At 36.6% G+C, this 24344-nt stretch overlaps 1 protein-coding gene across 1 annotated transcript; it reads left to right on the top strand.

Moving 5' to 3' along the window:
• Nucleotides 1-2955: 2955 nt before the first annotated feature.
• Nucleotides 2956-20532, top strand: LOC113732489 (uncharacterized). The gene is made up of 15 exons (XM_027258271.2): nt 2956-3393; nt 3474-3616; nt 4903-4992; nt 6463-6525; nt 7434-7520; nt 7614-7763; nt 7849-8009; nt 8432-8666; nt 8838-8948; nt 12277-13335; nt 13454-13717; nt 15020-15205; nt 15321-16475; nt 16923-17273; nt 19709-20532. Exons 1-15 carry the CDS (start codon nt 3099-3101, stop codon nt 20030-20032), a joined length of 4674 nt encoding a protein of 1557 aa, XP_027114072.2. The 5' UTR covers nt 2956-3098; the 3' UTR covers nt 20033-20532.
• Nucleotides 20533-24344: the final 3812 nt, after the last annotated feature.

Raw genomic sequence — 24344 nt, forward strand, 5'->3', positions numbered from 1 at the left:
TGTCTAAAACATGGAATAGGATTATAGGAGAAAATTGAATATTTAGGTCTATAAATAAATGGTGAAGGTATAAAAATGCAATCGCTTATTTTAGGAAAAAAATTATGAGTATTTCCTGATAAATTAGAAGATAAAAAATAATTACAAAAATTTTTGGAAACATTAAATTATGCATCAGATTTTATTTGCAACTTAGCAGACAAAATAAAAGAATTACAAAAATTGCTAAAGAAAAATAATAAATATGAATTCTTCGAAAATCATATAACTCTAGTAAAGAAAATAAAAGAGTAATGCAAGAATATATCATTTTTAATCTTACCTTCTAATGAAAATAATCTCATACTAGAAATTGATGTTTTCGAAAAAGTATGGAGTGCAGTTCTAAAAACGAAAAATAATCTATTATGTAGATATGAATAAAGAAGTTTTTGAACTTCTTATCAAGCATGTCAAATAAAGCCAAACTACAGTTAGCTTTTTACAATAAAGTTGAATTATTATTATATGACCTATTCAAAAGGGATGAAATAAAAAATCTTCCCTCTTCATAGGGACAAGAAGATTGTCAACAAATTGAGAGATTTGGAATAAATTCTCTTAATAATGGAATATTCTTGAGATCGAATTTTAGCCAAAACTAAACATTTCAAATGATAACCATATTTGATAATATAGATAATGAGCTCTGAATACAATTCTCTTATGAGAGAATTATATAATTTATCAAAAAATGGATACCGATTATATGGATTTCACAGGAATCTATCCCCAAATAAATTGCGTGCGGGGATTTGATAGCAATTTCATCCAAAATTGGTATAATTTTGGAATAATTAATGTTATATATATATGACTACTCCCAATTTTCCTAAAATTTTCAAAATCCCTAGGTGGATTCAGGGCAGAGTAAAGCATATTTATCAAAATAATCCTACATATGGTCCAAAGACATCTTAATGCTCAAAATTATCCCAACAGGACTAGATTTGGAAAATTCAAATAGATATGATGCCTTTCATCATATCAAAGTTATGAAATTTGATAAGTTGGACATAAAAGGGTTATTCTCAATGGAAGGAATATGAATATTTCTTTGAAGACAAAATACATTATCAAAGGGCTCTTTGGATAAGAAACATTTTGCAAAATCTTGAAAATACTCCCAAGTAAGGTTTTCGGATATATGGAGGAAATGGAGCACTTTTTTCAATAATGACCACCTATGCAGGAAAGACTGCAAAGGCAGCAATATATTATTTAAATTGGAAAATACATTTACTTGACAGTTGTCGAATCAAGTCAAGCAATAAAGTCATCAAGACATTATGCAGGATGAGACAACATAAAAATAACACGTGTCTGACTTGTACGAAAGAGAAAAAAGAAGACAAGGACACCTCATCAAGCAGTCAAAGTATGGAATAAAATATAAGCACTTACATCAGAATGCACTCTCGGAATCGAAAATACTTAATTCAAATCCGCGTAATTCAAGCAAGATAAAGTTCGTGGAAAACACCACTTAAAATCCAAGATTGAAATAGCATCTTCTATAAATAAGGAAACAGTAGATGAAGAGGGGTGTTGGACTAATGAAAACCCAATTTCTCTTAAAATATCTCTCATGTATAGTTAAGCAGAGAGAGAGAGAGAATATTGTACTATCTATCTTGTACTTTAGTTTCCACATTAATAAAAGAAGAAAGTTCTTTGTAATTGTCACTTCTTTATATCTAAGTACACGCTTAGAGGTAGGAAACGACGTTAAACTATGCTACTAATCTTTGAAGCGTCCCTTAAAGGAAGTCACCTTGGTGGTTGGAAGATGCAACGCCCAAATAAGATATTCTCAGGCAAGAAACCGGAGTTTTGTCGGTCAAAAATCAGAAATAAGATATGAAAGCGTGATGGACCCTTTTCTTTCACTAAAAAGAAGTTGTTAGTTTACATATGATACACATTCCATTCTCTTGAAAATTTTGTGGAAGATACTTCAAGCCTATGTAGTACTTTATCAATAAATATAACACATTTTGAATACACATTACAGATACAAATAATATTTATGACAAGATTTATAAGTATAAATGTCTTGTTAACTAACCCAAGTTTTAATTTGGATCTAAATTTGGCATTGAGATGTGAATAGGGGAATTACTTTCTCTTATTGAAGGTATTTCTAACAATTCTTCAATTTATTTTTTGAATTCATCTTGATCAATTGAATTATATCTCATAGATTTAACTCTAATTATTTTATTTTCACCTTTGAGTTTTATTTCAATATAATCTTGGTTTCTATCCCAAAATTTAAGGAGATTTTTTATGTAACTTAATCGTAATTTCTAAGCCAAAATCTAAGGTAGTAAATATGTTTTTTTAACTATAGTAGTTTTAAATGTATATGATATAGATAAGTATATCTATATCTTCCAAAATTATTATTATAGAGCATATGCAAAGAAGAGGGAAATATATATAGAAATAATATTATATAACTGTAGTTGGGCATGAACAGATTTGAGGATGATGAAAATTTTACTTATACATTCCACATGGAAAAGATAAGGCATTTTACTTGGGGGATGGTACTTCTAAAATTTTATTTACTTTGTTTGTTATTCCTGATGGTGAAATTTGGTATTTTTTAAATTAACTTTTTTGTTTGTCTGTGATATGTGATTGTGAAATTTGGTATATATATTTTTATTAAAGTAACTCTATTAATTGTAGAAAATTAGCTTAGCGCAACGGTTATGCCCGTCTATCGGCCCACATGGATTGAGTAAAATGTGGTCAAAAGTTAAAAACTTATTAGAGAACTAAATTGGTTAAAAGAATTCATCAAGAACTAAGTTGATTTCAGCGAAAATGTTCAAGGACCAAAATAGCGAAATACCCTCAAGTTTTTACATGTTACTATATATTAGGAATTTAGATATCTTCCAAATTTTCAGATGGATAACGAAAATCAATTGTCGTTTATTTACGAAACCCTCCATTTTAACCGCCATAATTTCCACTCCTCCCCCACTAAAACCCAGCTCTCCACGACCGGACCCTCTCAATACAGCAGAAGGAAAAGAAGATAAAATATGAAAGTATACGGAACAGGGGTGTTTGATTTCAGGCGGCACCGGGTGGCTGAGTACCCCGTGGAAGGTCCGCTACCGGCTGGTGCAGCTGAGTCGGCTGTTCCTGACAAGTCGCTGGAGTCGAAGCCCGGGACAAATTTATCTACGTCGATTACCCTAACCGAGATCCAGAGGGACCGATTAACGAAGATTGCAGCAGCTAATTGGGCGAAAACGGGAGACTCTACTTCTGCGAAGAAGCCCTTTAGTCCTCAATTGGTTAAAGAGATTTACGACAATGAATTGACGGTTAAAGGTAAGGGTTTTTTAGAGGGTGTAGAATATTAGTTAATTGACTTTAATGCAAATGCTAATCCTTTGTTGTGGTGAATGAAGGAGGGCGAAAGTCTGTGCCGTTGCAGAGAGTGATGATATTGGAGGTGAGTCAGTACTTGGAGAATTACCTATGGCCGAATTTTGATCCAGAAACGGCTACCTTTGAGCATGTGATGTCGATGATTCTCATGGTCAATGAGAAGGTATAGATTTTGTTCTTATATTTATATTTATGTATGTTTTATGTGGATTTTACTTTTACATTTCTGCTGAAAGATGAAACATAAAATTTTAGATGGTTTAAGTGGTTTCATTTGGATAGGTAGGTAACCACATGGTTTGGTAGAAAAGAATGCTTCCTTTTTTTTTTTCCTGATAGCAGGTTTGGTTTATTAAGTAGGTTTATTTTGGTAATTAGGCTAATTTGTAGTTCAATTAACATGTATATGCTATTGTAGAAGTTATAATATGTCATTTTTTTGTGGATATTTATCTTGCATTCCATTACTAATGTGCAAAATGGCCAGTTATGTGGAAATGTGAGTTGGATTTGACTGTTTTATGCAAGAATCATTTAAAAAAAAAATGAATTCACGTACTTGAGAATTCACTTGACCTCTATCTATTATTTTTAGATCTAAAGAACTTGATGGGGCATGTCTGTTGAGATAATGACAAGAAACATAGGCATGAAATTCAGAAATTTTTCGTCTAGTGGTACTTAATTTCTATATGAAGGGGCTTGGTGATTTATGAGAATGCTGTATAGATTGTGTTTGTATGTTAGTGAATGTGAGTTTAGCAGCACCTGAGAGACATGCCATACAAAGTTGTGGATCTATTAAGTGGAACTGCCATAGTTTTTATCTGTGAAAGTCTGACGTTAGTATCGCATAATCTCTCTGGCCTTTGGCTAGTTTGGTGGTTATGGAGGCTTAGCTTTCTTGGTAAGGTGATGTTTTGCCATTTTTTTTTAACTTTTATGTTAAAAAATATGTTCTAATGTTTTGACAAGGTAAGATAATGGCAATACCCTATGCAATTTTCCCACTGAAATTTTAAGCACATTATTCCTATTATATTTAAATAATTGCCAAAAGATGAACATGAATTCTCAAGCTCTGCTTTCAAGGTTTGAAAAATATTAAGAATTGAAAGGGCATTTTTGTAGATGAATTTTCAAGGATAGGATAAGTCCTCCTCTAGGCTAGAGGCCCACCTTTTTCCCCCCCTTATATTGCTGTTTACAAGTGACTGCAGGGGAAAGTTTACTTTTTCCCAGTCTAATTTGCTTGGTAACGTCGATTTTTACTGGTAAAACAGTTAAAAGCTGAAAGAGCAGAAAAAGTTTCTGCTTTTGGATATTGAGTAAAAGAAATATGGGACAACAAAATTCTTAATCCTAATTATTGAAGTTTTTAGTTTGAAATTAAAGCCATTTCCCTTGAGCAAGAAAAGGAAAAGTAAATTGAATTTTGCAAATTTGCAGTTTCGCGAAAATGTGGCTGCTTGGGTTTGCTTTCATGATAACAAGGTTATGTTCATGGCATTCCTCGAGAGGGTACTTTGCTTGAAAGAGGTATGTTTCTGCTAGCTTGGAGGTTGCTTATCATGAAAATTATCATCTCCTTGTTTTGAAATAAGTTTTGATGGACTCTAATCATTTGGCTGAAGTTTGCACCTCTGGCTTTGGCATTTTCTGACTGTTTACTTGCAAATTTGTGTAGTTGTGATACTGTATTGGAATAATACATATTATCTTGGTCCTACATTGCACAAAGTTCCTTCTTTTTTGGTCATTTTTTCCCAAGAAGAGACCTGACCCTTTTTCTCATGGTGCTTATGAGAAATATCATTCATCCTTTATTCGTAAAGTTGGTTGTTTTAAAGCTTTGTCAGTTAGTTGACTTGTTTTTCTCTGCTTTGAGTCATCATTTCAAGGGAAGGTACCTTGGCCATTGAACCCTAAATAGGCAAGAAGGCAGGTGTAATTCTATTGTTGAAATGGTAGGTCACATGGACATATTTTGGCTATGGGCTTCACCCTTGTTGATGTTGAAAAGTACTCTAGAACAATCAGCTAACATGCCATGAAGATGTTTGTTATGCGAGATCTAAGCTGACATAAATACTAAACAAAATGATGACTATTTTCAAGAAAAGGGGTGCAATAGATTGTTCATTTAACTGTAGATATCAAAGTTTTTGGAGTCATGAAATGAAGCACATGGTAGTGGATGCTGTGATGTTTGTGATGTCATTTTTCATTCTTTGTTTTTGCGGAAGGTGGATTAAAAAATTATGAGTTTGTGGATAGGGAAATGACAATTTCCTTGATACAATTCTTAGAGTGAACAGTGTAGGTGGACATGCACTTTTGGTTTTGACTGTTGGTTTGCTGTGATAACTTGTAGAGTTCTTTGCATATCTTTATATTTCAGCTCTGCCTCCTGTATTTCTTGGCAGAGTCTGCTGAAATTTAAGGAGATTTCTCATTCCAATAGTCTGAGAAACTTGGATGTTGTCACTCAGGATTCTGCACTAAGCCACATGGGAAGAGGAGGGTGGGGGCTGAACTTGCACTGCAGGAATAAAGCAATTTTGGTCTATAGGACTATGACATTGTGTTCTTTCTTTTCTGATTTTTAGTTTAACTTTTTGCATCATCAGGTTGGACAAAAGGTTAATGCTTGAATAGTTGTCGAAATAGACTATCTTTGAAATAAATGCTTTGAAATAGACTATCTTTGAAATAGACGTTTTGAAGGAAGACTATGTTGAGGCCTTGGTCTAGTCTAGTGGTTGAGGTCGAGGCCCCAGGATTTAGAGGTCCTAGGTTCAAATCCTCCTTCCCCCTCCCTGCTTCTTGAATCCCACCCCTCCAAATGACTTCATTTTACTTGAAACTAAGTTAACCATTAGTCAACAGACATCATTGTAGCTTTACCACTGTTGTTGCCTGATTATTGGCCAACATTGTTTCTTATACGAGGGTTGTAAATTCTTGGATATCTGACATCTTGAAATGCCATTTGAAATGTGGTTGCAGGGAAGAAACTTTAGTGTTGCAGAGAAGATAAACTATCTACTTTTCATGATCAATGGATTTCAGGTGCAGTAACAATACCTATGAGCTTCCATTTATTCGTAATTTGCAATTTAGGTGGTTAATGATGAGTTATGGGTTGATCCATGTCTTTTTACTAGCATTGTCTCAGTATTCTGGTCAGGTGTGTGCTGATTTTCTGTTGCACTAATGTGTGAAAATTTTTCTGTGTGATTATATGCTTAAGCTCTTCAGAAACTATTAGCTTAAAGGTACATGATTCTTTCAGGATGCTTTGGCACATGCATTTTATTTGTTCTGGGAAAGTGGATCTTTGTTCTTTCCTGCATGCCTTTCTGTCTTCTTTGGGGATTGATGCTGAGGTGCAATGTGTTAATAATGAAGTGTTTTAAGCATCTTCTTCCCAATGTTATAGAGGTTTATTACTGAGAAGAGAAGTTACTTGAAAGCATTTAATGTAATCAGTAGCAAGCAGAATATTTTGCATTTATTTCTTACTTTGAGCGTAAAAGGTTAAAAGATTCCTTTTATCTTCGTTCCTTTATTTTCTTTTGTTATCATCCTTTTTGTTTTTATAATCTTTGGCTAGACATTTTTTTTATCAGGTCATCTGTCAACAAGATGTGCTGGTGTTCGATCTCTTTTTAATTGAAGTATTTTACGTGTGCTAAGTAAACCTTTAAGTGCCATTGATTTGCACACAATGTCTATCCTTTCCTAATTCTTTTAATAAAGCCAATTAATTTTTGCCTGAAGATTTTTCTTGCAGGATGAATGTTCTTATTGATGAGTTATTTTGTCTCGTGAAAATGTTACTTATGGTCCTTATATATTGCTATTATGGTCTTAAATTAGCGGCATTGCTTCTTTCAAGATTTTCCTAATTGGACAACATTATTTTGCTATGTTTGTTGTCACGGATGATGGTATCTAACTATTTTCTTCTTTCTTAGAGCCTTGAAGATGAGATAGTGAGTGAAAAGGTTTTGAGAGTAGCAAGTCTACAGAGCTGGCATAGCTTATCGTATGGTCGTTTTCAGGTACACCTGTTTATAAGCTACAAGTTGGATGAGAATTGTCTTTTTCTATCCCTTTCACTTTATGATCAAAACGTTTTTACCTTCTTTCTGTAGATTGAACTTTGCCTTAATCCAGATCTGATTAAGAAATGGAAGAAGATTACAAGGCGAGCGAAGGAGGCTGCTAAAAGAGGGGAATCTTTGGAGGCATCAAGTATGATGGAAGTACGATTTTTGCGAAATCTCATTGAAGAGTTTTTGGAGGTATGCCTTCAGCTAAGAATTTCTAAGCAGTATGTGGCTCATAATTTTGGTTCTGCAGACATGTAATTTCTTTCGTATATTACAGGTACTTGATTCCAATGTCTTTCATCATCAGCAGCAGGATGAAGAGTCTGATCAGTCAGTTAATATTGGTGATCCTGAACAAGTTGATGATGCTTGTGTCTTGTATTGTGAACGGTTCATGGAATTTCTAATTGATCTCTTAAGCCAACTACCAACAAGGAGGTAGCATTTTTTCACCCTTATCATATAGTTGAGGTTAAAGTGCTGTTACATATTTTCGCATCTGAAACAAGCTCATTCTTTTACATAGCACTGTAACAATTTGAAATGAATTTAGATATGTGCTCCATTTTCATGTTTTTGTCTGTTTGTGTTCTGGAGAAAAGGGAGTTGGGTGATTGATCTCAGGTACCTGCATGTTTTTACTATAGGAGATGGCTCATCTTTAATTTGTTTGCTTTCTAGCCAGCTTGCTATTTCTTTCCTTTCTTGATATGATATGATTAGTGCCTGTTTGTTGTTTGTTGCCACATCAAAATTTTTTTTTGCTGAAATTTGTAGTACTTTTAACTATCTTCTCGTTCTACAGCATTTCTTGTTCTTCCTTTTGTCTTTAATGAACCTTTGGTTTTGTTCATTTGCAGATATATCAGGCCTCTGATTGCAGATGTTGCTGTTGTTTCAAAATGTCATTTAAGTGCTCTGTATAGACATAGAAAAGGGAAACTTTTTTCCCAGTTGGTTGACTTGCTTCAGTTCTATGAAAATTTTGAGATTGATGACCATTTAGGCAGACAGATGGCTGATGATGAGGTGCTTCAAGCTCACTATGAGCGCCTCCAGGCTTTTCAGCTCCTTGTTTTTAAGAAGATTCCGAAGGTGAGATTTTCTTTTTTGTATCTATGTGGTCTGGAAGTGGTACCGTCTCATTCTGGTCTCTCTGCAATTTAAGCAGTTGCTGCTATCTGATATGGGGTTTTTTTTTTCTTTTTGAGAAAATTACCATTCATTCTGGGTGTTCTTATTGATCAACTCCCTTCTCATTTGTAGTTGCGAGAACTCTCATTGGCTAATATTGGTGCAATTAACAAGCGTGCTGACCTTTCAAAGAAACTGGCAGTACTTTCTCCTGAAGAGCTGAGAGATTTAGTCTGCGTAAAGGTATGTGGTGTGGCTAGTCTGTGTAATGCTTTTCTATTTCTTTATTTGTGTGTGACTTCGATGGACAATAATTATGCAAGATATCACAAGTCAGTACCTGTTAATTGGTTGTATTTTGACCTCACTTACACACATGTTCATGTATAAGAGAATTTATGAGCTTGGATGTATAAGATATTGTAAAGTAAGGCTTCAATTCCCCCTCTTTGTATTCTTTCCTTGGTTAATAAAACTGGTAGGGGTCCATGCCAACTCCCCAGGGCCCCTCGATAGGCTTTCTGTATATTATGTTTCCTGGGATTCAAAACTCAAAATTAGCTAAAATGGTAATCATAAAGCAATGTTAGAAAGAATTCCGGTAATAGCTGACAAGAAGAGCAAGATTAAAGAAGCTGAAGGCAGTTTCAAATAAAGCTTGAGCTATAAGTCCAGTGCTGAGTCACAGTTTTGCCAGTTCCCTTGTTGATTGCTTCCAGTTCTTTTATCATTTGTAATAGACTTGTCAGTAAAATCCCAGGAGTAGTAGCAAATTAAGACTTTTAGATGCTCCAAAAGTTCTCACAATTTGTGGCTTTGTTATCCAGATGTATGCCAAATTGCTTGACAATCCTTGACTAACATTGCTTGGTCTGTTATTAGGAACTGAATTTGAACTGTTTTGGCTATTTGCTATAGAACAAGGGTAATACCGTCCATGCTACGTATGCTGTTGATTGAAATGTTGGTATGTAATAGGGACTGCTGGGAACTAATTGATTGATGAAATCACGATATTTGTTTGAATAATTAGAACTACCGACAAAAGACTGGGTCGGATGGTAGCTGTGTTCTGTGCTTAAGCATCTTGGATTAGCCATACCCTTTTTAGCATTCTTTTTTCAACTGCTTGTTGCTGTTTGAGGCTTTTTGGTGACCTAATGCTTGTTTAGTAGGGACTTCATAAAACAATATATGCAAATGAAATCTTTCATTTTCATTTCAAGATATGGCTCCTCCATTGATGTAGGTGTCTTGTGAGTATGTGATTCTGAGAAAGATGATTTTCTCTTATTGGATTGGTCTGGATCTAATAGCTGATCAACTAAGGGTATCTTTTTGGGTTCAACAGCCCTTTTGTCAAGATATTTGGTTGGATTTCTAATTGACAATTTATGGGATTTTGCCAAGATTGGGGTAGTGCTCCTGGGGTTTTTGGACTCCATGGTATATATTCAAATTTGGTGTTAACGCGGTTGTGAGAAAGATAAATCGAATTGAGTGTTTATAGGATTTTTGTGTATAGTTATCTGTTTCAACACTGCATAAAATGGTAAGAAAATAAAGGCACTAACTTATCTTGTAAGAGATATGTCTAGAATATTTAAGTATTGTCACCATTCCTATTGTGTCACTTAAGAATTAACTTTTTCCATATTCTGGTTTAGCATTTTGCTCAATTCATAATTGAACTTTAGTGTAGAATGTGATTTGAAAACTCTGAAAGTGTGTCTGTACATTGAACCTAGGTCAATTGAAATACTGTTTATAAATTTTTGATTTAACTTTGTAATTGGGAGGACCTTTTTTAGTACAGCTTTTAGTCAGCTGAATGTTTGCGAACGAAAGACGTTTGAATTCAGTAAAAGCTGGTTCTACTAGTAAACGAGTTGAAGTAAGAATGATTATGAGTCATTTAATAATCAACTAGGGCTTGAACATGTTCCCAAACTGATCAAAGAGGTTTGCCATCATATATAAGTATAGTTTCAACCATATGCAAACACACTTAGCATTTCCCCAATAAAATTAAATATGTATCAAATTAGTATCATTTATTTTCTAGAACAAGATAAGTGTTATATATACATATCTCGTGTATTATCCCAAAAATAAATTTAATTAGTTTTAACTTGTATTTGAATTCAAGGTCGAGCTTGAAATCAAACCCAAATGCCTTTACAAGTTAATGAATTCAAGTTGAACAACACTTCAGGTGCATATAATAAACCAACAAATTTGTACCTTTTCATGTAACGTTTGAACAGAGTTTGAATATCGAGTATTTGGCTTGACTTAGCTAAATTAAAGCTATACTTTTATGAAGCAAGTTTATTTGCAAAAGTTTAATTTTCTAGCTAGGATCGCTTATTAAACACTATAGTGGAAATGAGTATGAAACCTGAAGTTTAGCAACACGTAGTTCATTTTAAGAGTCGATTCATTAAGAAGAAATTTTCAAAAGCAAGTCCTTAATGAACTCAAAACTCAGCCTCATTTGCAAAATGAGGAGTATGACTAATGATCTTGGCATGTGATTAATGAACTTCCACTTGTTTTGGGAATTAGGATTATTATTGTCTGAATCCCATGCAAAAGATTAGAACTAAAAAAGCAAAATAAAAATTAAGAGACTAGAAGCAGTGGAAAGGTCAATCCTAATAACCCCCTCATCTCCCAAAAGAACTTTTAGATTGTATTGTCGTGTTGAAAATTTTTAAAGCTTAAGCTATACCCTTATCAAATTTAGAATTTGCCCACCTAAAATTTAGTGTAAAGTATAAAGTTGTTCATCCTAACTCAAAGTATATATATATGTAAGTTTGCCCCCTCAAGTTCCAAGTTCTGCAACCTCGAGGGGCAAGAAATGTGATTGTATACTTCAGATGATACATTACATTATGTGTTAATTAATGCTGACAATTGCCCGTTGGCAAATTCCGCTTAACATTTATATGCAACTATTAAAGAGTGAGCAAAGTTGAACTTAAGCAGATGAATAGTAGTGTAAAAGTAAAACAGTACCGAGATGAAGATTTCTTTTGAATTTTCTCCTTCTTGTTAGGGTGTAATCAAGCTGCATCAAGCTAACATGGTAAAGCTCTATCTTGAGCTCAACTTTAGCTGAGCCTACAAAAGCTTGATGAATTAAGGAAAAAATATTGCGTACACTCTTAATTAAAGGATAAAGTAGACACTTGCACAAATATATGCTTGTGTGTATATGTATGTCTGTATGTATGTATACATATTTGTGTATATGCTTGTGTATGTGTATGTCTGGGAAATGCCCAATTAAAATGGACAAGATTTCAAAGCACATGTGAGTATGCTTGAACTCATCTACCATCAAATCAGCTTATTTGCTGATAGTTTACACCTATATTATTATGTCTAATGTAGTCATTAACAAATGTAATCTCCAAAAGTTGTTATTGGTTTCTAGCTCATAGTTTAACTGCTTAATATTTATGTGCTTACCTCCATGAAGATGAATACTCATATGTTGGTTATGATGCATATCAGGCACCATGATTGCTTACTAACTGATATTTTTATTTCTTTAATACAGCTGAAATTGTTGTCCAAGAGTGACCCGTGGTCAGAAAGAGTGGACTTCCTAATTGAGGTGATGGTTTCCTTTTTCGAGAAGCAACAATCTCAAAAGGAAGCTATAAATGCTCTCCCCCTGTACCCTAATGAGCAGATAATGTGGGATGAGAGTCTTGTGCCAAGCATCAACTACTCAGGTGAAGGGTGCCTGGCGCTTCCAAAACTCAATCTGCAATTTTTAACACTTCATGATTATCTGCTGAGAAATTTTAACCTTTTCCGTCTTGAATCAACATATGAAATCCGGGAGGATATCCAAGAAGCTGTGCCACATCTCCTTGCTCACATTAATAATGAAGGAGAAACTGCTTTTCGTGGCTGGTCAAGAATGGCTGTGCCAATTAAAGAATTTAAGATTACTGAGGTGAAGCAGCCAAATATTGGGGAAGTAAAACCATCGGCGGTGACTGCTGAAGTCACATTCAGCATTTCCAGCTACAAAGCACAAATAAGATCGGAATGGAATGCACTTAAAGAGCATGATGTTCTGTTTTTACTCTCAATTTGCCCTTCATTTGAGCCTCTTACTGCTGATGAAGCTGCTAAAGCAACTGTACCACAGAAGCTTGGGCTACAATATGTACGCGGCTGTGAGGTTATTGAGATGCGTGATGAAGAGGGAACACTCATGAATGATTTTACTGGAAGAATTAAGAGGGATGAATGGAAGCCACCGAAAGGAGAACTGAGAACTGTGACTGTTGCACTGGATACAGCTCAATATCACATGGATGTTAGTGATATTGCAGAGAAGGGTGCTGAAGATGTTTATGGTACATTTAATGTACTGATGAGGAGGAAACCTAAGGAAAACAACTTCAAAGCAATACTAGAATCAATAAGAGATTTAATGAACGAAACTTGTATTGTTCCTGATTGGTTACATGATATATTTTTGGGCTATGGCAATCCTTCTGCTGCACAATGGATTAACATGCCAGACCTTCTGGAGGTTGTAGATTTCAAAGATACTTTCCTTGATGCTGATCATGTCAGAGAGTGTTTTGCAGATTACCAGGTTTTATATTTTTCTTTTATTTATTTATATATTTATTTTTTGCCTTTTCGTTTTAGTCTGTGATTATGGTTCATCTCAAGTGTATGTCTGCTTTTTCTTATTTCAATTCTTGCCTTAGGTTTGCTTCACAAACTCCGATGGGACAGAGAATGCCAACCCAAGCCCTCCCTTTCGTATTAAACTTCCCAGGAGCCTGAAGGGAGATGCTCATGCTCTTCCTGGAAATAAGAAGTCTATCTCAGCTCTAGGTGATGCTGCTAATGCAACAGATGTCCATTCCAATGGGGAAAAGCTGGTTGTTGAGGCTTATACTCCTCCAGACCATGGTCCATATCCCCAAGATCAACCCAAGCAGAACTCAGTTAGATTTACTCCTACTCAGGTACTTGATTGCTCAATTTGTCAAAGAATTCCTTACTCCTGTTTCGCTATCTCTTCTTTTGTAAAATATTCTTTCAAACTGCTTTGAAATTAATGCTGTTCTAGGTGTCTAATTGGAATTGTTCCTCTGAACACAACTTTATGCACTTTTTGATTTTGCAGAGGTGCTGCTTGTGTGTTTTCTGGTTTAAGTATGTCATTAGGCTTCTGGAGTTTTCCTTCTTTAGCAAGTATTTATTTATAGGTTGCTTTAGCAATATCATTGCTTTGAATAGGTTTTTCATACATTTGGTCATCATGGCGACTGCCTTTAAATGCAAAATACATCTTCTTGGTGTTTCCTTCATTTGTTGTGGTGTTCTACATGACCAGGAGTATGACCATCGGCTAGAACATATGATTACTGGTCCTACACATTTTGGTGGGATTAAGTGTAAGCCAGAAGTCTAAAGGGGACAGCCTAATGGATTGCTGCTTCCATTTTGCAAGCAAGTTGTTTTGGTTATTTCTTTTAAGACTTTCACGAGGCACATGTATTTAGTCCAACTAAATTCCTGTGCCAGTACATACAGATCAAACTTCTAGGGATTTATTGATTCCATGTTCGAAAATCCTTTGTTTGTTTGATATTTACCTTTTCCCTTTCTTAAAGTCATCCTCCACCCTTGGCTTTTAGCTAGTTTTGCTTCTGTCACAAGGATTTATGTGGGAAACCTGTATAATTTATTATGGACCATTCATGTATTGGATACAGAAGGTAATAAAATCTGTTGATTCAATTCTTTCCAAGGCTTACAATTTTTTGGTATTGATTTTTGCTGAAGCTTGAACAGTTTTCTTATAATTTGAAGGGATGCAATTCCTTTTAACTGATAATTCCCTCAGAATCTGGGTCTGAAGTTTAGTTACATCATTCTTCAGGCATTCCCTGGGAAATGCAGCTAATGTAGAGTGGATCATAACCAGTAACGAGAGATATTTATTTATTTGTGCCCTAGTCTTTGAATTCTTTGCTACTGCTTGTTTCATTTGATTTCCATCAGTGCCATGAAATAACTGAATTCGAGGGGTCAGTAAACTTTTTAAGTGCATTTTCTCGGGTACAAGTGGATAATTTATGTGGCACAATGGTGGTATTTCATGTTTATTTGCTTGAATTTCCTGCCAAATTTAGATGTCCCAAATTACATGCTAAGTGATGTCTAGACTTTTGCGATCCTTTGCCTTGGGCCTTGGTTGAACTATATCACAGATTGGTGGAATTATGTTTTTTTCTTCTGACATTATGATTTCTGTCCTACAGATTGGAGCAATCATTTCAGGTATTCAGCCAGGATTGACTATGGTTGTTGGTCCTCCCGGTACAGGAAAGACTGATACTGCAGTACAGATCTTGAATGTGCTTTATCATAATTGTCCTTCTCAGAGGACATTGATAATTACTCATTCAAATCAGGCTTTGAATGACCTATTTGAGAAGATTATGCAGGTATGTGTTTTCTATCCTCAAACCTGTGGAGTCTTCAGCTTGATGGGCTAATCACTCCTCTGTATTTGTTTTAAGTTTGGACTAGCTTTAAGTCATTTGTGTTCTGCTGTAACAGAGGGATGTGCCAGCTCGTTATCTTCTTCGTCTGGGTCAAGGAGAACAAGAACTGGCAACTGACCTGGATTTCAGCCGTCAAGGCCGTGTCAATGCAATGCTTGTGAGGAGGTTAGAACTGCTTAGTGAGGTGGAGCGACTGGCTAGGTCTCTCCAGCTGCCTGAGGATGTAGGCTATACTTGTGAGACAGCTGGTTACTTTTGGTTGCTTCATGTCTTCTCTCGTTGGGAACAATTTTTAGCTGCTAGTGAAAAGAACCAAGACAAAGCAACTTTTGTTCAGGATCGCTTTCCCTTCAAAGAGTTTTTCTTCAATGCTCCACAGCCTATATTTACAGGCCAGTCCTTTGAGAGTGACATGCGGGCTGCAAAGGGGTGCTTTCGTCATTTAAAAACTATGTTTAAGGAGCTTGAAGAGTGTAGAGCATTTGAATTGCTTAAGTCAACAGTTGACCGGTCAAATTACCTTATGACCAAACAGGCAAAGATTGTGGCAATGACTTGCACCCATGCTGCCCTTAAAAGGAAGGATTTTCTTCAGTTAGGCTTCAAGTATGACAACTTACTGATGGAAGAAAGTGCTCAAATCCTGGAGATTGAGACATTCATTCCAATGTTGCTCCAAAGGCAAGAAGATGGATATGCTCGCCTTAAGCGGTGCATATTGATTGGTGACCATCACCAGTTGCCCCCTGTTGTGAAAAATATGGCTTTTCAGAAGTACAGCCACATGGACCAGAGTCTATTTACTAGATTTGTTCGCCTAGGAATTCCTTACATTGAGCTCAATGCTCAGGGTCGAGCAAGGCCAAGTTTAGCTAGGCTTTACAATTGGAGATATAGAGAACTAGGTGATCTTCCATTTGTGAAGGACAATCAGATCTTCCATAAAGCAAGTGCTGGATTTTGCTATGACTATCAGTTGGTAGATGTACCTGATTATAATGGGAGAGGTGAGACTGCTCCTTCTCCATGGTTTTATCAAAATGAAGGAGAGGCTGAGTATATTGTCAGCGTCTATATGTATATGAGGCTACTCGGCTATCCTGCAAACAAGATATCCATCTTGACAACTTACAATGGCCAGAAACTTTTGATCCGTGATGTTATTAACAGGCGATGTGCTCCTTATGACTTCATTGGTCCACCAAACAAGGTAACATACTCAAAAGCATTTACTTGTTAGGGTAGTTGAACTTCCAGAAAATAACTTCCATTGGAAGTCAATATTAGCAGGAGCTCAATGACAGTAACTTGTTAGGTTTACATACTGCTTATTAGTGACGAATAAACATCATTGAAATTTCTCTAACTGATGCCTGACCTTGAGTAATCTTTTTCTATGGCTCATTTACTGGTGATTACTAAGGCATCATTTTGCATAGTTGCTAGTGTTAGATATTGGATAGACTGGAAGCCATTGTTTTTCAAGGAATGCCTAGATAGAGTTTGGTGGTAACAAGTAATGCTCCACGGGTATTGTGAAACAATTGAGCTTTAGGCACCTCCTGGTGCTATGTACTATGTTTATGAATCAATCCTCTTTGATGTGATGCATGTTTGTGCTTGTCTAACATGGCTTTCGCTTACTGTGATTTCTTAGGTTACTACTGTTGATAAATTTCAAGGCCAGCAGAATGATTACATTTTATTGTCTCTTGTGCGAACTCGATTTGTGGGCCACCTTCGTGATGTTAGAAGACTGGTTGTTGCTATGTCCCGTGCTCGACTGGGGCTTTATGTTTTCTGTCGACGTTCTCTTTTTGAACAATGCTATGAATTACAACCGACTTTTCAACTACTGCTCCAGAGACCTGATCAACTGGCTCTGAATCTACATGAGGTCATCCCATACACAGATCGTCATGTTGAGGACACTGGAATCGTCCACCTAATTAGTGGCCTTGAAGAGATGGCTGGCATTGTCAACTACAAGATGCATCAAATATATCAGGTACTGTCCAGCTGATTGAGTTATGATTTAAGCATTGCTTTCCTGAAATTCCCTTGACTGGCATATTTTCTCGATTATATGATTAAATGCATCAAATATATCAGGTACTGTCCAGCTGATTGAGTTATGATTTAAGCATTGCTTTCCTGAAATTCCCTTGACTGGCATATTTTCTCGATTATATGATTAAATTGCCTCATTCCATGCATGAGGGTGACCAGTGAAAGGGATTGAAATGTCTATATTATGTGCTTATAGCTTTTGGTTTAATAAAAGGATCATGTGGTTTGTTGCACCACCCCAAACTTCTATCATCCTTCATTTCCTGGGAGGCCAGAGTTTTGCCCATTAAGAAGTTTGATGAAATTATGTTGTGGACAACTTTTCTAGTAATATCTCCTTTTATCAAATTTTAATGCCCTATTGAACACCATTTCTTTATTTAAATCAGACTCTGACATATCATCAAGTTTATCATCCTCCAGGGATTGCTCATTGACTTCTGTGCTACCTCATCCAGATCACCATCATTAACTTTTCACACCAAAGGCAATAATTATTCAGGAGGCAGCCCAATCAACAGAAATCGGTCTTTTGCTGACTTTTTCCAACTGAACATCTTCATTACCCGTAGAGTACTAAAGGGACAAAGGGAAAAGAAGAAAAATTTCAGGATAACCATCTCATAGCTCATAAACACTAGTAGTAAAAAAATTGGTAGCAAAATGAATCACGTTTAGTCCACCAAAAGTTGGAACTTTAGCAACTTTAAGGTGACCTGCTGCAATGTTTACAAAGGTATGCCTGAAACTGTAAAGGTCAAGACTTCAAAGCTCAAGCTGTCAGACTCCATTAAAAATTGTGAGGAATAAATTTCAGGCAGTTTGTCATACAAAATAGCTGATGGAATAAATACTGATATGCATCTTAATTTTTGCATAGTTACAACAAACTGGAGCCACAAACAATATGATAACCAAATAAATTACAAATTCAGTTGGGCAGAAATTACTCTGCAGGAAAAGTTACTATTGGAAAAAAATTGATGGCAATTAGGTTAAACATCAAATTTTGATTATGCTGGGTTAGACAAATGGTTTGTGCTGCCATAGGATGGATGGCTGCTAGGTCATCGTATCAATATTTGAGCAATATTGCAGAAGGAGAGAGGCTAGGGAAGATACAGGGTGGTTGGAGCTTTGTGTGGTTTGGAAAGGAGGAGAGGGAGAAGGAATCTGACAGATGAATTTGAAAAAAAAAAGAACTGGGAATGGTGATAGTATAACAGGACAAGGCAATCCACATTAATCACAAAATGCATAAGGGACCAAGACTTGTTCCCACTTTTATGTATTTAGAATATCTTATTGTAGACTGTAGTGACCTTAATAATAGGTGAAAAAGTAGAAAAAAATATATTAGGTGAAAAAGGACTAGTTATGATTTTAAGTTCAAAAGATGTTGGCCCTTGATTTACCATACAAAAACAATAGATGTATTGGTGGGATTTTTTCCTCACCAGTTGACTGACATTATAGGATCAACTAGCTATTTGACAATATCTCAACTATTAAAAGGTTAGGCCTATTTGACAATATCTCAACTATTAAAAGGTTAGGCTTATTTGACAATATCTCAAACACTTGGGTGTGCATGCGCACACGCACAGAGTCTCTCTCTCTCTCTCTCTCTGTTTATCTCCTCTCTGACACACAAGCACATACAGAACAGGTTTGGTTAGAATGGAGTCCTTTTGTGGTTTTGCTCTGTCCTTGTTTCTCCTTTGGTCAAATAATTTTCTTTTGACCATTCTGAATTTCTTAAGCTGCTGACCCTCTTTTCAATTTTTGCCTGACTGCTTTGATGTATGATTGATCCAGAATTTGGCAGACGTTCCCTAGTTTAGTTACAAAAGATAGAAATATATAATTAGAAATATATAATTTTGTTCTTTCCCATTTAGTTTCCTGAACTCATTTGATTGTCTTTTTAATCATATGGATAAATGGTCTTGAATGTTGTTTAGTGTCCAACATAAAACTTTGAGGTGTGGAGTGGGAATAGGTTTAAACAGTATGGGTGCAAAATGGCATTGAACCTTGTTTATCTGATCATGTGTTTCTGCATATGGTTTTTTTTTTTTTTCGTTTTTTTGTGTGTGTGTGTGTTGTTGGGGGGGGGGGGGGCTTTGCGTCTAGCCACAGATTTTTTTCTTATAGTTTTACCCAGTAGGAGGCTAATTGGCAATGGACTTCTACTGCAGACTTGCATGCTGGCAGTCTTTAATACCGTTATACTTTTTTTTTGGGTTTCATTAAGCTTTGTTTTTTCCTGGGGTTGTGGGGCATAACTTGCAATTCCTAGATTTCCATCATCTCCGTGTTACACATATCTAGAATTTTCATTAACACTAACTTTCTGAGTTCTCTACTCAGGCACGAGCAATGAGCCATCAGTTATCAGCTTATTCTGAGCATGTTCCCATGGCAGTGGACGCTTCAGATGAAAACAGCCTTTCAAGTTCAACTGTGCGTGGTGCCTTGGAATCTGATCCCCATCGTGACAATGGTATTAATGGGGAAGTATCACCTGAAAATGAGTCAAATGAATCTGCAGCAAAGGACCTTGCAAATGGAAACAATGACATGCCACCTGGTAGCAAGTCAAATGGAAATGTTGATTTGAAAGTTCAAGGAGATGACTTAAATGGCATGGAAATCTCGGGTAGTGCAGAAGAGGAAAGCGAGATGGAGGAGTAATGAGTAGTAATGCTCCACTCTTCTGAACTTCCACATATGTTATTGGACTCAACTTGTTGACATATTGAAGGTTATTAGTTCAAACGGCATTAGTCCAACTCTGGAGAGGCCATTCAAGTGAGACAAAAGTTCCCAGAAGACGAAATGCAAGAACATTTTCACCAGACTGATCTAACTTGTAGTTTGGATGGAGGCAGTGATCTACCATGCAACGGTCGTTGGGAACTGTGAATTTTTGTTTAATCCTTAGTCCAACTAAGTAGAGAGAGGGGACACGTTGGGGGAATGTGGGAGGGTGTTCTGAAAAAAAATGAGAGGTGGGAGGAGAAGGAATTATGGCTTGCTGGTGCTAGATCAATGGAAGTGGCTACTGCATTGTATACATGTTTTTCTTTTGAGTGCTAAAGTAGGTAACAGCCACTAAATGTTTGCACAACATATTGCTTTCATGTCGTATATGCTCATCAAAGGGTCCCTCTGTGGTTCACATGTATTGCTAACTGCAGTTTTTGAGGAGCAGAGTTTGCTCCAGTTTCCACCTTAATTTTGGTAATAGATTACTTCACTGGGATAAATACGAAATATGCATGATTTGGGAAAAAGTCACTTTTCGTCCCTAAACTTTGAGTTGGAGACGCATTTTGTTCCCAAACTTTTAGACGTATTACATTTAGTACCTGAATTAATTATTTTTTGTCACATTTAGTCCAAAAATGGTAAATTGCTTGATTTGGATGAAGAAAGTCGTGTTTGGCACGTGATCGTTACGTAAAAATAATTTCTCAGTCAAAATTAATAGTTACGTCAGACTTTTTCATCCAAGTTGAACATTTTATCGTTTTTGGATAAAATATGGTCCAAAATAATTAATTCATGTACTAAATGTGGTGGTGCGTGCGTCTAAAAGTTTGAGGATGAAATATGTCCCTAACGCAAAGATTAAAGACAAAAAGTGGATTTTTCCCTTGTATTCTTTATCTAGTAGTACCAAGTCATATGCAGTAGTGGAGTGTCACACTGAAATGACTTGATGCAAGAGAAGCATGAGTTCTTTGATTTCATGGACACAGTTTACCCTTTGATACATGTAACGAGGTTATTGCAGCTGCAACAAAAGCACTGGCAACATAGATGAGAAGTGAGTTCTTTGATTTCATGGATATAGTTTACCCTTTGATACACGTAGCAGGGCTATTGCAGCTAAAACATGATTGTGTTGAATTCATTATTTTAAATTGACCGTTGAGAAACATTTGGTAGAGGAAATGCTTTATTTACGGATGAGTTTAAGCGTTGAAGTAAAAATACTGTTTAGGGTTTAATGTTTATGGTGCGAGTCAGATTATATTATAGGTTCCAACTTTTTGAACTATAAGGTCTTCCTAGGATTTGCAAGTATCTTGGGCTAGGGAGAAAATGGGATAGTTCCCGTCTACATGTTAAGTTTCAGTTGTAATTCAAGGATGACCCCTGCCTTTTAAGTGCGTGCTTTACCTGCACTCTGATCCTTGAAGTCTTGTGTCAGGCTAAGAAATCTACGAGAGGTTGAATGAAGCTTGGCAGAGCAAGAGTGGAGAAGGGAAGCTGGGAATGAGCGGAGAAAAGGAAGAAGAAGAAAGAGAGTAACCGGCAAGAGAGAGAAAATGAATCTTGTTATTACTCATGCTAATTCGGTTACAGGAAAATGGAATCATTTATACAATTCTGTTATTCATTTAAAGAATGTATATAAACTGGGAAGAGCCTGCCAAAGCATGGTCGTCCTCCATGCCTTGCTCACGTGCGGGTTATTATCAAAGTGGCCGAGCTGGAAATCTTTTTTTTTTCTTCTTTCTCTTCTTATTTTTTTTATTTGTTTGTTTGTTCTTTCTTCTTTCTTGGAACCCAACGTCTTTCTTTTCTTTGTTCTGAAAGTTATCGGCGCCCTCCATCAAACACCTTTTGTCCTTGGAACCCAACACTAATCATAGCATCTCTGCTAGCAACCTTATAAGAAAGGTCCTTGGAACCCAACACTAATTATACTATCTTTGCTGAGCAGCGTGCTTTTTATATTGTATTTATTGAGCTGTTAAAATTGGGATGGTGATGATTAGCTTCCTATTAAAAGCAGATAACAGGACCCTAGAACCTTAATATATCGCTGCCCAACAATAATCAATGTATAATTTTTTTAGAGTTTACACGGCAGCTATACATGCAGCCCGACTGTGCGCTGCTTTCAGCCGTCTTAATGGTTCCTCGGATTTCAAACACATGCACTCTTTACAGCTTTTCATGGAGCTTCTGGGCCCGACGTTCTATGACTAGAGGTGGAGAGTAGCTTTTTCAGTCCTTCTTCTTGCAGGCGTCTCGCCTTCTCTTCCTCTCCTCCACCTTATTTTGGACCCGTTCCTCAACCTTCGCTGGTTCTGTTGCATTTCTTTGGGCTCTTACTCTCACCATCAATATACTCCTTGCTGCTATTAGCTGGAAGAAGTTCTCGTTCTATTTCTATTTTTTGGTTCTTTTTTTGTTATATTTCTTGCTTCCTGCCTATCCAGGTTCAGAGCTTAATTAGCCTGTGCTTCCATCACTCTGCACTCATTTTCGCTTGTTTACTTATTAGCGTTTTCCCTTAGTGCGATTAGCTCCTGTCCCTATACTGCTTTTCCATTGTGCCTGCTGCTTAGATGGTTTACGTTTGTCCGCGCCTTGGCTGCCTATGTTGTGTGCGTTGACTTTGTTATTAGCTCCTTACTTGCGTCTTTCTTTCTCTTTAGCTCCGTTGTTTTACATGCTGGTGTTTTTAAAGCTACTGCTATTTCTCTTGTCTGTATGTGTTTGGTTTTATTTGCTTATTTTTCTCATTACATCTGTCATTGTTCGTCGAACTGTTCTTTATCACTTCTTCCTAGAAGTGCCACTGCTCTGCTCTTTTTTGTTCAGTTCATGTGTCGTTTACGTTCGGTCCGTTTCTTCTGTTTCTTGCATGCAGGTTGTGCGTTCCATCTCCTACAGTTAAAAGGTACTCTCTTCACTTCCACCTTGTGAACTTTGCTGCTAAAACTTTGTTATCATTCAATCTTTTTGTTGCTGCTTCGCCTTCATGCTCATTTCATCTTTTGTCGATTTGTTTAGCCTTTTTTTTTTTTCTCTTTTCCCACTGTTTGACCTTTGCTGCTAAGCCTTCGTCTTCATTCAAACTTTCTGTTGCTGATTGACCTTCATGCTCACTCCCACTTTTGTCGATTTGTTTGGCCTCTTCTGTTTTCCCTTTTCCAGTTTTCCTGCTTTCTTCTTCTGCCATTTGCTTTTCCTTTCTTGTTTCTATTATTTCTGCCTTCTCCGTTGAATGAATTGTCTGCTACGGACGTTGCGTGGTATGGAAATAAAAGACATATTTCCTGCCTTGTCGGTGTTCTACTGCTTTATGGCTGATAGATGCCTTTTGTCTGGGAAAGCATGAGTTTTTTACTTCGGTAGTACTAGCTCCATGGATAGAAATGCCAATCGTCGCAAGCGTTATGCCGAGATGCCCCAGGAAAAGAAGGTAGATCTCTTGCGGCGCCGCAGGGAATCTAATGCTGCACGGAAACAAAATGTAACCCTTCATCCTTCTGTTCCTGGATCTGCAACTCGCCTCTTAAGGAGGGGGCGCAGAACTGATGTTCAGCAACCACCTTCTCCCCGCGTAGGAACGGCTGGCAGTTCTGCTGCTTCGGCCAGCCAGTGTCCAGCTTCTAAACAAACATACTTTGTCGAGCCAGACAGAGTCGCTCTAGATAGTCATGGACTAGCATCTTGAACGTGCCTGACCAGGTATATCCTTACTGTACGTATTGGCTATCATTATTGCAAAAACGCCTTATCTCAGCTTTCATAATGCTTGAATTTCCCTGCAACTTTTAGATATTTTCTCCTCAGTTCCAGGCAATCCTCATTAAGCACCAGTGCAATCAAATTACTCTACGTGAGGGCTACAAAACATGGATCATTAAACTCAACAGACAGTGGTTTGGAGAAGGATGGCAGGAATTCTGTCGCAGCAACATCCTGAGGCAGAGTGATGCTTTCTTGCTCCGTCATTCCGGAAGTTTAGTTTTTGATGTGATTCATTTCTCAGAGGACCGTCAGCAAGCACGCATGCCATGGACAGATCCATTACCTAATATTCTACATCTAAAGCCGTCTCTTTTTTGGTCTGCTTTCGCTCATTATTTGTTTTTTTGCGGAAAATTCCGCTTGCCTCATATGTATATAGTTTTCTCTGCAGTGAATAGACAACTAAGAATAGTACGACAGCGAGTATTATCATCAATGAAACCAGAGT

The sequence above is a fragment of the Coffea arabica genome, chromosome 2e (genome assembly GCF_036785885.1).
Source record: "Coffea arabica cultivar ET-39 chromosome 2e, Coffea Arabica ET-39 HiFi, whole genome shotgun sequence".
NCBI lineage: Eukaryota > Viridiplantae > Streptophyta > Magnoliopsida > Gentianales > Rubiaceae > Coffea > Coffea arabica.

Excerpts from the sequence above, each read along its gene's own strand:
- LOC113732489 (XM_027258271.2), top strand. The coding sequence starts at position 3,099 with ATGAAAGTATACGGAACAGGGGTGTTTGATTTCAGGCGGCACCGGGTG. Across the intron at positions 4,993-6,462 it reads GGGTACTTTGCTTGAAAGAG|GGAAGAAACTTTAGTGTTGC; the intron begins GTATGTTTCTGC and ends ATGTGGTTGCAG. Across the intron at positions 16,476-16,922 it reads TCATTGGTCCACCAAACAAG|GTTACTACTGTTGATAAATT; the intron begins GTAACATACTCA and ends GTGATTTCTTAG.